The sequence below is a fragment of the Mesitornis unicolor genome, unplaced genomic scaffold (genome assembly GCF_000695765.1).
Source record: "Mesitornis unicolor isolate BGI_N332 unplaced genomic scaffold, ASM69576v1 scaffold28787, whole genome shotgun sequence".
NCBI classification, from domain to species: Eukaryota; Metazoa; Chordata; class Aves; order Mesitornithiformes; family Mesitornithidae; genus Mesitornis; species Mesitornis unicolor.
Genome location: NW_010196226.1, coordinates 1 through 12,336, shown reverse-complemented (window position 1 = coordinate 12,336; position 12,336 = coordinate 1). Strand labels below are relative to the sequence as shown.

General features: G+C 51.0%; 2 protein-coding genes across 2 annotated transcripts; one reads left to right on the top strand and one right to left on the bottom strand.

Annotated features, from left to right (window-relative positions):
- Positions 1-6: 6 nt before the first annotated feature.
- LOC104534288 (general transcription factor 3C polypeptide 5-like) lies at positions 7-4,408 on the top strand (the record flags this gene model as incomplete). The annotated part of the gene is made up of 8 exons (XM_010188399.1): positions 7-27; positions 381-485; positions 1,004-1,118; positions 1,804-1,884; positions 2,348-2,445; positions 3,062-3,144; positions 3,443-3,585; positions 4,251-4,408. Coding segments are annotated over 8 exons (804 nt in total), but the record flags the coding sequence as incomplete, so codon positions are not given.
- A 4,112-nt stretch (positions 4,409-8,520) lies between these two features.
- LOC104543725 (ral guanine nucleotide dissociation stimulator-like) lies at positions 8,521-12,155 on the bottom strand (the record flags this gene model as incomplete). Its single annotated transcript, XM_010188400.1, has 10 exons — positions 8,521-8,696; positions 8,902-9,016; positions 9,163-9,408; positions 9,736-9,937; positions 10,093-10,188; positions 10,319-10,440; positions 10,681-10,713; positions 11,107-11,193; positions 11,280-11,357; positions 12,071-12,155. Coding segments are annotated over 10 exons (1,240 nt in total), but the record flags the coding sequence as incomplete, so codon positions are not given.
- Between the last annotated feature and the right edge of the window lie 181 nt (positions 12,156-12,336).

The following is a 12,336-nucleotide window of genomic DNA, read 5'->3' as shown; positions in this document are numbered from 1 at the left end:
AAAAAGTTGGAGGAAGAGCTGAGAAAGGTACGTGCCGTATTCAAGACTTGAGCGCTCTACTGCAGTGTGCCATGTGGGGAAAAAATTGCATGTACCTGTTTTCTCTGGCTTCCCCAGAAATTCTTGGTGATCGTAACGCTGATATAGCAAGTATCAGTAGATGCCACTGATACTGTTGTGTTCAGTTCAATTATGCAAGTCAAGATTTGAATCTGTCTTTGCAGCCAACTCAAGTTCCTTTTTGTGCCACTAGTTCTTACCTTGCCATTGTGATAGTTCATTCTGAGGGCCAGTACAGAAGGAAGTCCACTTGGAAAGCTGAACTGCCATTAGTAACCCACTTTCTACTGTTGCTATGGTTGTTTCTGTATTATTTTTAGCTCTTTGAAGTCCGCCCTGTCTGGTCTCGGAATGCAGTAAAAGCAAATATCAGCGTTCACCCAGACAAGCTGAAACTCCTGTTGCCATACTTGGCCTATTACATGGTAAGTCTGTCAACCTGCCCTTGTACCTGTCCGAGGCTGCTAGGAGGCAGAGCAGGGAAGCATCAGCTGGGTGTTCCTGGTCCTTTACCATTTCTGAGGTCCTACCACCAAGTACCTGAGCTTAATGTTATATAACGAGAGAAGGAAAGCCTTGCTGTAGAACAGAAGTTAAAACCACAAAGGATTCACTTACTGTTCACAACAGTGGTTCTAATCTGCTTTGCAGTTCAGTCAGTCACTCACATTGACTGTCTGTCTGGCAATGGGAGCAGAATTTTTCCAAACACGCACTTTATCATGACCTTGCAAGTTAGTTTCTAAAAGTGGACAAATATTTGTGCTTCAGTGCATTGATTGCCCAAGCTTCAGTATATAAATATATACGTGGCAAGCAAGGAAAGAGTTGGTAAAAGAAATAATCTTAGTGCAACAAGGGAAAATATTAGAATTTTCTAAGAAGTTCTGCAACACTGTACTGCTTTTTTTTGGTAACCATCTGCCCCGATGTGTTTCTGCAGTTAACAGGTCCTTGGAGAAGCTTATGGGTTAGGTTTGGGTATGACCCCAGAAAACACCCTGAAGCAAAGATTTATCAAGTACTGGACTTCCGAATTCGCTGTGGAATGAAATATGGTAAAAGGGCCCAACCCACAGAGACGCTTTCTCTGCTTTCTGGTTAATCCTGGTAGTACTCTTCTTTTTACTTGTTTTTCAAACTCTTTTGCCATATTTCTGCTCTGATGAAGATGACACCCTTTGAGCTCGTTGCTTACCATAGTTCTTCCATAAACTCCTTTAGTACTTCATTTCATAGTATGCAATATGTCCTTCCTCATTTGGCACATTCCAAACTCAGTGGATGGCTGACTTTTCTCGTCCATGTCTTCAAAGCCCAGGGGAATGTAGCAGACCATCTTCCCTCTTGCTCAGGGGAGGCACTGAGCAGTAGATTCTGTTGCCCATGTAGTAGCTTTTCAAGGACCTCAACATCTTGTGCAGGATGCTAGGTCTCAGACTCTGGGACATAGAGTTTGCCTGCTCTCATTTTGCAGAGGGCACGCTGAGGGAAAGGACTTTCTGAGGTCACCTAATAAGTCCATGACAGAGCTGACATCCAGTCCTTACCATCAGATCACATCTCGCCCTTTCCGGGTTAAGGGGTTTTGTTGATCTGATACACCTCTCTCCACCTTTCTAAAGTCAGCAAATCCCAAAGACCACCCTGCCTTTCACACACCAGCACTTCTGTTACTGAGCTAGGGCTTTTCTGCAGGGTGCTTGCCCTCTGTTGATTATTGGTTTTCTATTTTACCTCTAGGTTACGCCCCTAATGATATGCCCGTGAAAGCAAAACGCAGCACGTATAACTACAGTCTGCCCATCACTGTCAAGAAGCCAGGTATGCTGGGCCAGCTGAAGGGCCAGCTGGCTCTTCTCTTTGTTTATGCCATCCTTGTCACAGGTGGTGAAGGGTCTTCCCATCTTCCAGCTGAGCCAAAACTGGGGCTTTTTTTCTGGTTATAATACGGTGCTCCTGTTAAGCCAGTAGAAGTCTCCTGCTGGGAAGTGTTGCGAGAGTCCTGGATGCATATCTGGCTCAGCCGCGGTATCTATTAGCAGACAGAAGGGAGTTTTTTCTTTGTCAAGAGAGTATAAAAGGCTAAAATGACAAACAAATGCACTGCGGGAAAACCCACCAAACTCACCACCTTTCCTGTAACTGTCCTGGAGAATGAGCAACACGTGCTCAGTTGCTGGGTTGGTCTGGTTTTTGCTAACCAGTAAAGTTGAATCAACATAGAGAAGTACAATGCCACAGACTGAAAGATGTCCCTAATTAGGACTCTCTTTTTGTCTTTCAGTAAGTCATACAGTCAGTGTACATGATCTGAAACAGGGGCTTGGTACAGCTGGTGCATCTGGTGCAAAAAAGCCTGCCTCCAGCAGGTATAAACTGAAGGTAAGCATTACTCTCTTTTAGGAGAATCTTCACATAGCTTAGTGAGGAGGGAGTGTTTCCTGTTCTGTCAGTCATTAAGGGGACAGTTGTGAGTTGGTGCCCTCAGGTTTACCTGGGAAGCTGTGAGCTGCACGACTCGCTACAGAACATCACCTGCTGTGCACTGAATGTATTTCTTACATGCTGCAAGATGGAATTGGTTCTCTCAACCCTAGTCTTAGATGTGATGAACATTTTGTTTCGGTTGATAAAATTGGAACTTTATGGGCAGTGAAGTGGAAAAAAAAATCACCACGTGTTTATTAGGTTGTCCTGCAAAATCCAGCAGGGAAAAAACCCATTTAAGCAGCAGTATTTTAGGCTACAGACAGAGCTGCAGTTTGAAGAGATGATGTGTGTTTTCTGCACAACTGTGCTGTTGTGATTATGGCTGCAGTGAAATTTTGCTGCATTCCTCATTAGCTTTTGCCATATGCAGACGCATGCCTTGGAACTGATTTGTGCTGGAAGTGCCTTGTTCTTCAATCAGCCCATCAAAAATACTTTTCAGATATGCCAGAGTTGTCCTGTTACACCATAAAATACACATTAATCCTTTTCTTCTTTCTTCTCTTAGGAATCCATCTACATTTTCCGAGAAGGAGCCTTACCCCCTTATCGGCAGATGTTCTACCAGCTCTGTGACTTGAACGTGGAAAGGTACTGCACACTGGCAGCCGGGTCTTCTGTTAGAGCTAGATTTCAAAGCTTATTGTGTATATCTGGTCCATTCCCCTCTCTCTCCTTCACTAGAAACATAAGAGGTATTTAGCTTCTGAGTAAAAATAGAACACACTTTTCACACATGAGCTTCCTTTCCCATATGACAATTACATGAATAACCAAATATACTATTCCAACTCAATGAAGTAAAATAGAAGTAAGCCTGTCTGTCTCATTTGAAGCCTACATCTGAATGTAGAAAGCTAACTTTTCCTTCCTTTTTGCTGCATTTTAGCCTACAGAAAATAATCCGCCGGAATGATGGCACAGAGTCAGAATGCACAGAGCGGGATGGGTGGTGCCTTCCAAAGACCAGCGATGATCTGCGAGATACCATGTCTCTGATGATAAAGCAGATAATCAGATCAACCAGACCTGGTAAGGATGCTCTGAACACCAAAGTGTATTCCTGCCTTCCTGCCTACTACTGCAGTGTATCTCTACCTTTCTGATGGCGTTGAGAGACAGTGGGCTGAGTAAGGACGTTGCAGTCAGCACTGCAGTAGCCTTCCTGTATTTGCCTCCTTTGAGATATATTTGGTGGTGTGTTATAGCTCATTACAGTCTCTGAGCTGGGGCTGTTGTCCTGCAACATGAATGTGGGTTGGGATTAGGAATGGCTGAGAGTAATTTTTTCTGTTTCATCTGTTCACTATCACGCCCTTCAGGTTTTAAATGTCTTTGCACAGTGATAATGGAGATCTTATTCTTACTGATGTATTTGTTGGTGCCATTTTACTTTTTACTGATGTTATTATTTGAACAAGAAGTGAGGAAATTACTTTTGCATGATGCTGGGCCAAAGCAGTAGCCCAGTGAATTAGGTCAGAATCAGGAGAGGAGGCACAGCACTGCTACTGTTCTGCTCGTGTTCCTGGAGTATGGAAACAGATTGCTCTGGGCTTGATCAAATTCTATTAAGATGTTCAACATCAGCTGTGACCCTCTGGCTTCTGCCTTCTGTGTTTAATGAACTCTACTGCAAATGCCCCCAGGTTTCACTGAGAGAGGCATCACAGTGTCTTTCTTTCTACCCAATTAAGCTCTTTTCTCAAATACAAGAAGTAATGAAGATGGCAAAGAGCAGCTGGCGTATGAGACTGGAGAGGATGAGGATGATGAAGAAGAGGAGGAAGAGGACTTCAAGCCTTCTGATGGGAGTGAAAATGAAATGGAGACAGAAATTCTGGACTATGTGTGAACTCAGGGAGCAGTCTGGCTGCTGTTGGACAGAATAATCTCTGCTCTTGTTCCTTGAGAACTGAGGGTTCAGCCACCGTGTGATGTGGGAAAGCAGAACTTGCACTAAGACCACCAAGATATCTCTGCGCTGACTGTGGTACCCACTATTGGGCATCATTCTGGATGTTGAGAGAGCCAGAGCCTATAGTTTTACAATTGCTTGCTAATAAGCGCTCAAGCAAGCTCAGCAACTTCCAAGAAAGAGCCTGGACTCCAAACCAGCTGGTAATACACCAGCAAAGCAGAGAAGTTGCATTTCCAAACCTCTCCATGTGTGGAAAGTACAGCTTGGCAAGATTGGTGGCCATGTGCAAATCAGAAAAGGAGGTGCTGGAGGAGCACTCCAGTGCTACTGGGGGCCTTTAAGGCAGGTGCTGCCCTTCTGATTGTCTAAGGGGAATGAAAATACTGCACCGTCACTTCAGCATTGAGTCTCACTGGCGATGTTGGAAATAAAGCCAGCAGGGGAAAAAACTTGTCTGTCAGTGATTAATTCCCTTCTGCGGGATGTAGTGCATGTTGTCCTCACCAGACAGTGCACTTCTCAATTCCTTTTTGACTTCCCCAGTAGTTAGCAAGGATGGAAGGAAGCAGGCAATGGGGCAGAGCCTCAGGTCCACAGAGGTTGGCCACTCATTAGTCTGCCATTGCTGGCTGGATTGTTACCACCCAGTCACAGAAATTAAGGATCTGATGGCATTTTCTGTCTTACATATTCCCCAGTGTGTTATGAGTGGAAGGGTCCTCATTAGTGGCTGATAACATGCTCTAATGCAGGGTTTAATACAATTTCAGCCTCCTGCACTTGTGTGAGGCTTCTCAACGCTTTGGCATTTTTTTTATATTCTCTAGAGTTCTGTTAGACTGAGAGATTTCCTTAGGTTTGGCATCCAGCCCACAGAAGCAGCATCTGCAGGGCCCTCACAGAGTGACACATTGCTGTGCTCCTGGATACATCTGTATGTATGCATGTACATACACAGAATCTGCATTTGAAGACTGGCTCCTCAGGTGTGCACACACCATGGCTCGCTGGGAGATCCTGTGCTTTGCCTTGTGCTCCTGTCTCAGGGTAGCATGGGCTGCAACTGTAAGTACAAAGGAATTTCTTACGGCTTTAAAAGTGGTGCTGTGTACCAATTGGTCTTTCTGGGGGCACCTCCAGCCAGGGCAAGGTGTAGGTCCTAACAATGTGGCAATCCAGAGGCACGAGGGATGGTGCAATGGACTTACCCTTCTCCATGCAATGCAGCAGGGTGCTAAGAAAAAAAAAAAAGAGAAATGCAGTGGACATACCACTGCCAGATAAGAATATATGCTCAGGTATTAGCAGGCAGAAAGAGTAAACACACTTAGAAATGCTAGGAAAAACACCTGAAGCCAAGCTCTCAAGCAATAGGAGGCCCAAGGCTGAAGCAGCCAGAAATAATTTGTACCAGAGTTTATTTCCCAGCTGTTTTCAAAATCCCTCTGTCTGCCTAGACTGCAGTGATCTGAATGTTTAATTCTGCCTGTAACAGCATTACCAGCCCTATCTATACAATGTGATTCTTTCATTTCCAAATGCTCGGGGTTTAAACTCATCTACGTAGCCAAAGGCACAGAGAAATTAAAGATGCAGCTGTGCTAGCTGGAATATCCACACTCAGAATCATCACACTGTCTAAGTAATCTCCCCTGATGTCTGTGCAATTATAAAACAGAGAACAAACATGCTGGCCATATTAGAAATGAGCCCTGGAGTGCCAAAGGAATGATGCCTCCAACGAAGGCAGACCACTGCCTCCACACTGTAAGGACCAACCACTGCATTTGCTCTTAAAGCCATCACTTGTATCAAAAGGAATAAAACCAGTTAACTGGATGACACATTTATGAAAGTGGAAAACACGGCAGTCCCAACAACTCACAGGTTCAAATGAAACGGGGTTCATTTGAAAATCAGGCATTGGTCCCTCAAACAAAAACCCTGTATCTTAGCTCAAACACAAAACAAAGCTCAACTTAGCAGTTAACACAAGGTACAAAGACAGGTGCAAGTGCTGCCTCCTCCACAGGCAGGTCCGTTCCTCTTCCTCCAGGAACATGACGGCATTTTGGGGAAGGAGGACAGGACAGACACTGGGGTAGACATTTGAACATCAGTATTTTATTGCAAAGACTAATTACATTGCTGTGTACAAGTCACACCAGGCAGTGTGCTCCTTCATTGAAGTGGTACAAAATACATATGGTACAGCCAGTCCCTCCAGTGACGCTGGGCTGCTGGGGGACACTGGTGAGAGGGGAGAGGGGAGGGCAGGCACGAAGTAGAGGGAAGACCCTGGGGTGCTGATGCCCAAGGGCAGGAGCCACACTCAGGGCAGGGTGGGAGGCAGGAAGCTGCCCCTGCGTCAGGGAGCCAGGGGCTCCCATCATGTGCAGCGATGGGCGATGCCACCTGAGGGGACATGGGGATGGGAGAGCTCAGTGCCGGCCACGCTCACACCCAAGCAGCCTCTCCCCACCCAGTGCCAGGGACCCACAGCCCAGTTTCTGCCCCCAGCCCGCTGAGCATGGCCGTGCAGCGTTGCTGTATCCCCAGGTGCCGCCCAGGCCTCTATCCTGGAGCTGGGGATGGCATTTGCACCCACCTGGCAGCATGGACAGACGGAAGCAGGAAAGATGTGCTGGAAGGAAGCGCTTAAAAACAAAAAAAGGGATGAAGCCAGGAGCAAAAAAAGGTTCCCCCTTCGGTTAGTGTTTCCTACAATGAATTAAAACAAGCATCTCTGCCCCTGCTCAAGCAACTAGTGGTACAGAAAGAAGGGAGGGGGCGGCCAGTGGGGTCTGCACCCCACAAGCTCAGCAGAATGATCCTGCTGCTGCCAATGTCCCTCCCAGCAGCCTTAAATACCAGGGTGGGGAGAGGAGAGGGTCTGGGCTGCAGGGCAGGGGGAGGCTGGATTAGTAAAATGTACAAGTTCGTCTCTTCTATTTACAACCAATAAATATTGCCAAAAAAAAAATCAGTAAACTTTTTTGTTTTATACAAAAAAAGTCTCATTGCTGCTGCTTCCATGTTTGAAAAAGTCTGGTTAAAGCCCAAGGTGAGTGGCACTTTCAGCAGGTCGGAGGGGGCAGCCAGGGCACCCGGAGTGCCCCAAGCTCTCCGGCTCCTTGCCCCCTGCGCAGACCCGAGGTCTCTATTTACACAAGTTCAGACAGAAATTCGCTCTCCTCGTCAGGCTGGCAGCGCTGGGGGCACCGCGCAAAGCTTCCCCCGCTGGTAGAAGAGACACTGGCGTTTGATCTTTGGTGCAGGTTTGAACGCGGGCCAGCGAAGCCCAGCTGGAGGACGTGCTGGATCGGGGAGAGGAGCAAAACCACGCAGGCTTCCCATTGTTGGGAGCACGAGGCGCCCGCTCCATCACGGCACAGACGCAGCCTCCCCTCCACGGGGCTCCCAGCACCGCTGCAGGGCTGCATCCTCCCCAGCTTGGGGTGTCCACGGCTTCTCCCAAGGGAAGGACAGGCAGAGATGCATGGTGGTGGCGATGCCAGTTATCCCAGGGAGGAAGGATGCAGAGGTAAAACTGGGAGCTGGGAAAAGCCAGGAAGGGGAGAGCCCCATGGGCAGCCCAGCTCATGTGGGAGAGGCAGTGGCTCCTGCACTGCTTCTTGCAAACGGCCCCTCTGCGAGTCGCCGCTCCCCGGCTCGCTCAGACACAAGGCACCTACGGCAGAGGCGGGCTCCAGCTCTGGGCTGGCTGATGGCTGGACTAGTGTCGCACCGTGGAAGGTTAGAAAAAAGAAAAAAAACAAAGAAAAATAGAAATATCCCCCCTCCGCTGCCTTCCTGTGTAGAAAAAAAGACCTGATTGAAACAGGAGCTTGTGCAGAGAGAGGCGGAGGCCGACACTGATTACCAAAGCACCTCGGCTCTCGGTGTGGGAGGGAGATGCACGGTCGTCCCCGTGGACGAGGGTCACTTTTCTCGCCATGCTGGGTGGCACAAAGACCAGCGGCAGCTGAGCCTGGAGCAGCCTGCCCCCAAGGCCCCGTCGGTGATGGGTGGCAGTGGGGCTGAGGCTAGAAGATGCCTTTGGCGATCTTCAGGCCTTTCTGCTTCATCCTGGGCAGGGTAGAGCTGGAGCCGTGCTTGATCTTCACCCCCTTGGAGAAGCCCCGCTTCTTCAACACGAAGTCATAGTTGGCGGCGGAGTTCATGGCATAGAAGACGTTGGCATTGTCAGGGATCTTCAGCTCTGGAAGTGACCAAGGATGAGGGCCAGTCGGAAACCCTTTCCCTCAAAGGGACCCAGAGCGGGGCTGAGGGGTGTCCCTGGGTGCTGGGACCCCTCTGCTATCACCTCCCAGCCCAGCTCCAACCCGGTGCTGCCCAGGCTGCAGGACTGCACAGCTGGCTGGAGGGACAGCCCCCAGTAAAGCCCCCCACGCCCCAGCACACACCTCTCTCCTCCGAGATGATCTGAACGAGCTCGTAGTCTTCAGGCCGGTCCCCATCCAAGTTGTGTTTGGCCATGGCCTTGCGAATAACGACTGGGGTCTTATCCTGGCTCGTCACCTATAAGCACAGAGCATTATTAAGATGAGGGTGTGCAAAACACTACCAAGCCTCCCACCACCGTCTCCTCCCAAAATGGGCCATGGCCTCGCCCAAGCAGGGTGAGCCACTCCTCCCTGGTGTCACCATGGGTGCCCCGTGCTAACCAGGATGCTCTTGTACATGTTGCCGTTGTCCACAGCCAGGCTGACGCGGATGATGCAGCAGTCGTCGACCTGTTGGTTGTAGAGGGGTAGCGAGAGGGAGGAGTAGCTGGAGATGCCAGAAACCGAGCGCTTGTGGGTGCGGGAGGCCGTCACCGGCGTGGAGGACACAGAAGAGGACGAGGCACTGCTGGAGCCTGAGCCGATGCCTGACGTGTCCAGGGAGGAGAGGGAGGTGGATTCCCAGAACTGGAGGGCAGGGAGGAGAGGGGATGCGGAGGACACAGTGGGTTTAGCTTCTCCATCGGCCACAGACGGGGCGTACCAGCGCTGGGGGAGGGAGGCCAGAGGGATCTCACTGACCTTGACACGACTACAGCCGCTGCCGGCACGAGAGCCCTGCCACGCTGCCGGAGCAGCAAAGGGCAGGGGCCTCCCTAGCCCTGGCGGGTCAGAAACAGTCCCTGGGACCTCTATCCACTCCCCCAGCCCCAGCACCGGGGCAGAGGCAGAGCAGTCCCCACACAATGGCCACACCTGCCTCTGTAGACCCGGACCCCGGGAGCTGCCCTGTACCTTCTTCTCCTGGCAGTCGGGGGACTCAGGGATGAAGCTGATGTTGATCTCCTCCACGTCAGAGCTGCTGGAGCCGGCCGAGGTGACGCTCACCGAGTCAGTGGCATCCCCGCTGCACAGGTACTGCCCACACTTGAGCTGGTCGAAGGATTTCGAGTGGGAGCTGCCACTGGCGCAGGGCTCAGTGCTCGGTGGCTGTCGGCTGCCAAGAGAGACGTAGGGCAGGTGAGAAGGGGGTAGAGCATTTGGGTGGCAGGACAGAAGCCTCCCCAGTCTGGTTCTGTGATGCTCAGACAAAGTCACCCCACACTGGCCCCTGCCACCACCCCGCAACCCACTGGGGATGAGCAGACTCACTCGCTCCATCGCTTGATGATGCCTGTGTTTTTCTTCGCTTTCAACGTGTTGCTGGCTGACTCCGACAGCGGCTCAATCTCGCATGACAGCCCATAGCTGGGAAAGGAGAGATGAGGGTTTGAGCCCCCTGTGCCGCCACAGGCACAGCGAACACTGTGGGTGCACTGTGGGAGGGGGAGACGAGCGGTGGGACCTCCTCACAGCCCTGGACCTTGCTCCTGCTCACCTCTCAGCCTCACTGAGCCGCTCCAGGCTGTGGAACCAGTCCACAAACTGGTCTTCCTGTGTGAAGCTGTAGTTGTTGCAGGCCGACTGAAGCAGCTTGATCTGGGCAATGACTTCGAATTCCTGCAGTGGACAGAGGCCGTAAGACCAGATATGTTTGCCAGCCCCAGCCCCCTTCAGGAACAGCCCAGCCCCACACACAGAGGCAGATACGAATGACCAGAATCCTCCTCCCACAAAACGAAGAACACAATGGCAGAAAAGGAGAGGAATCAACCCCAAAGTGACTGGCGCAGCCTGAACTCGCACCAAGCCCCAGCCTCCCCGCTCCGCTCCATCCCACTGTCAGGGCAAAGCTCTCACCTTCCTCCTCTTCTCGAAGTTGATCAGCCCGCCCTGGAAAGGAAGGAGCCAAATGTCGGTGTGGAGCAGGTAGAAAAATATTACTCCCGTCCCTCCCTGACCCCTGCTTTGCTGCCACTGCCGTGCAAGTGTCCCTGTTGAGGGGCAGTGCAAGAGTGGCACATTTCCATGGGCTGACAGAGGCGGATGTGTGGGGTGCAGCGTCCGATACAGAATGTAGAAGGTGCAATGTCAGATATAGTGTCCAATGTAAGATGCACAGAGTGCAGTGTCAGATATAGGATACAGAAAGTGCAGTGTCAGACATAGGATGCACAGGGTGCAGTGTCGGGCACAGGACGCATGGGGGACCAGCCCTCCATTTATCAGCCCAGGCTCCGGGGAGGCTTTGTGGAGAAAGCAGAGGATGGAGATGGCAGTACATACGTCCAGAAAGTCCTTCATGGCAGTGTCGAGCATCACCAGGTCGGTGAGGAAGGTGCCAAGGTAAGGAATGGTGCCCTGCATGACGCCCTGCGGGGACAGAAGGGACAGCCAGGGTCAGCAAAGAGCTGGGACCAGCCTGGGAGGGGGCATGGGGGCAGCCGTGCCAGACTCACCATCTCTCGCTGCTGCTGCTGCCGTTTCTGAGCCCTCTTTGGGTTGATCTCCAAGGTGGCAAATTTGGATGTTCCCTCCTGGAAGGTGGAGAGAGGTGGGGATCAGAAATTGCACTAATAGATGAGCTAAAAATCACCCCATGGTGAACCAATTTATTTGTAGAACTTTCCTTGTAGAGGGAAAAAGGGATGAGGGGGAGGAAATCAAAGCTGAGCTTTTTCACAGCTCCCGGGGAGGAGAGGCTGAGTGAACAGGAACTGCTGCTCCCATTCCCAGCTCTGTATAATACAAACAGCTCCTCAATGGGATGTTTTGTTCCCTTTTGCATTTTGCATCCTCTCAGCCCTCAAACCAGAGCCAGGCTGGGCAGCTGCGGAGAGGCTCCATGGGGATGGACATTTTTGCCGTAACCTTTCATGAACCCTACAACCCCACCTCTACAACCCCACCTGAAATCAAGAGGACTTTGCACCGGGCTGTTAAACGAAGCTGCCCCTGGGGAGAAGCCATCACCTGGTGCACTGGATCCCATCCCACTGCTTATCTCTGCTTGCTGAATTGCTTTGCAAGCTTCAGGCAACAACGGCTTTTGGGTGGAGAAGCAGAAAGCCCAGCCTGGTCTGCAACCCCTGCCCGCTCCCCAGACTCGACACACCCTGCCTGCACCCACGTCTGCAATCCCAGCAGCAAATGCCAGGGCTTCAGTCCAATGGTGGGGACAGCATGGAAGCTTCTGCTGGGATCAGCCTCAGCTCCCTGCCAGATACCGGGTGCCATGCGTGCCTCGTACCTTAATGAGAAGCTCCCGGCTCAGCGAGTGGTTGTTCTCATCGGAGAAGATCTCAGAGAGCTCGTGGAAAGTGCGGAAGCTCTCCCTGCGCAGGGGGAAACACGGAGGGAAGTCAGCAATGCTGCCAGCCTGGGTTCTCCTCTTTGGGCTCTCTTCTGCTCACCCAAAGGACCCCCGCAATGCTCGCAGCTCTACCGGGGCTTTGCTGTCTGGGGGCAATTTGTGGAAAGGAGGCGGCGGCAATGATGCTTTTATTTCTCACTCTC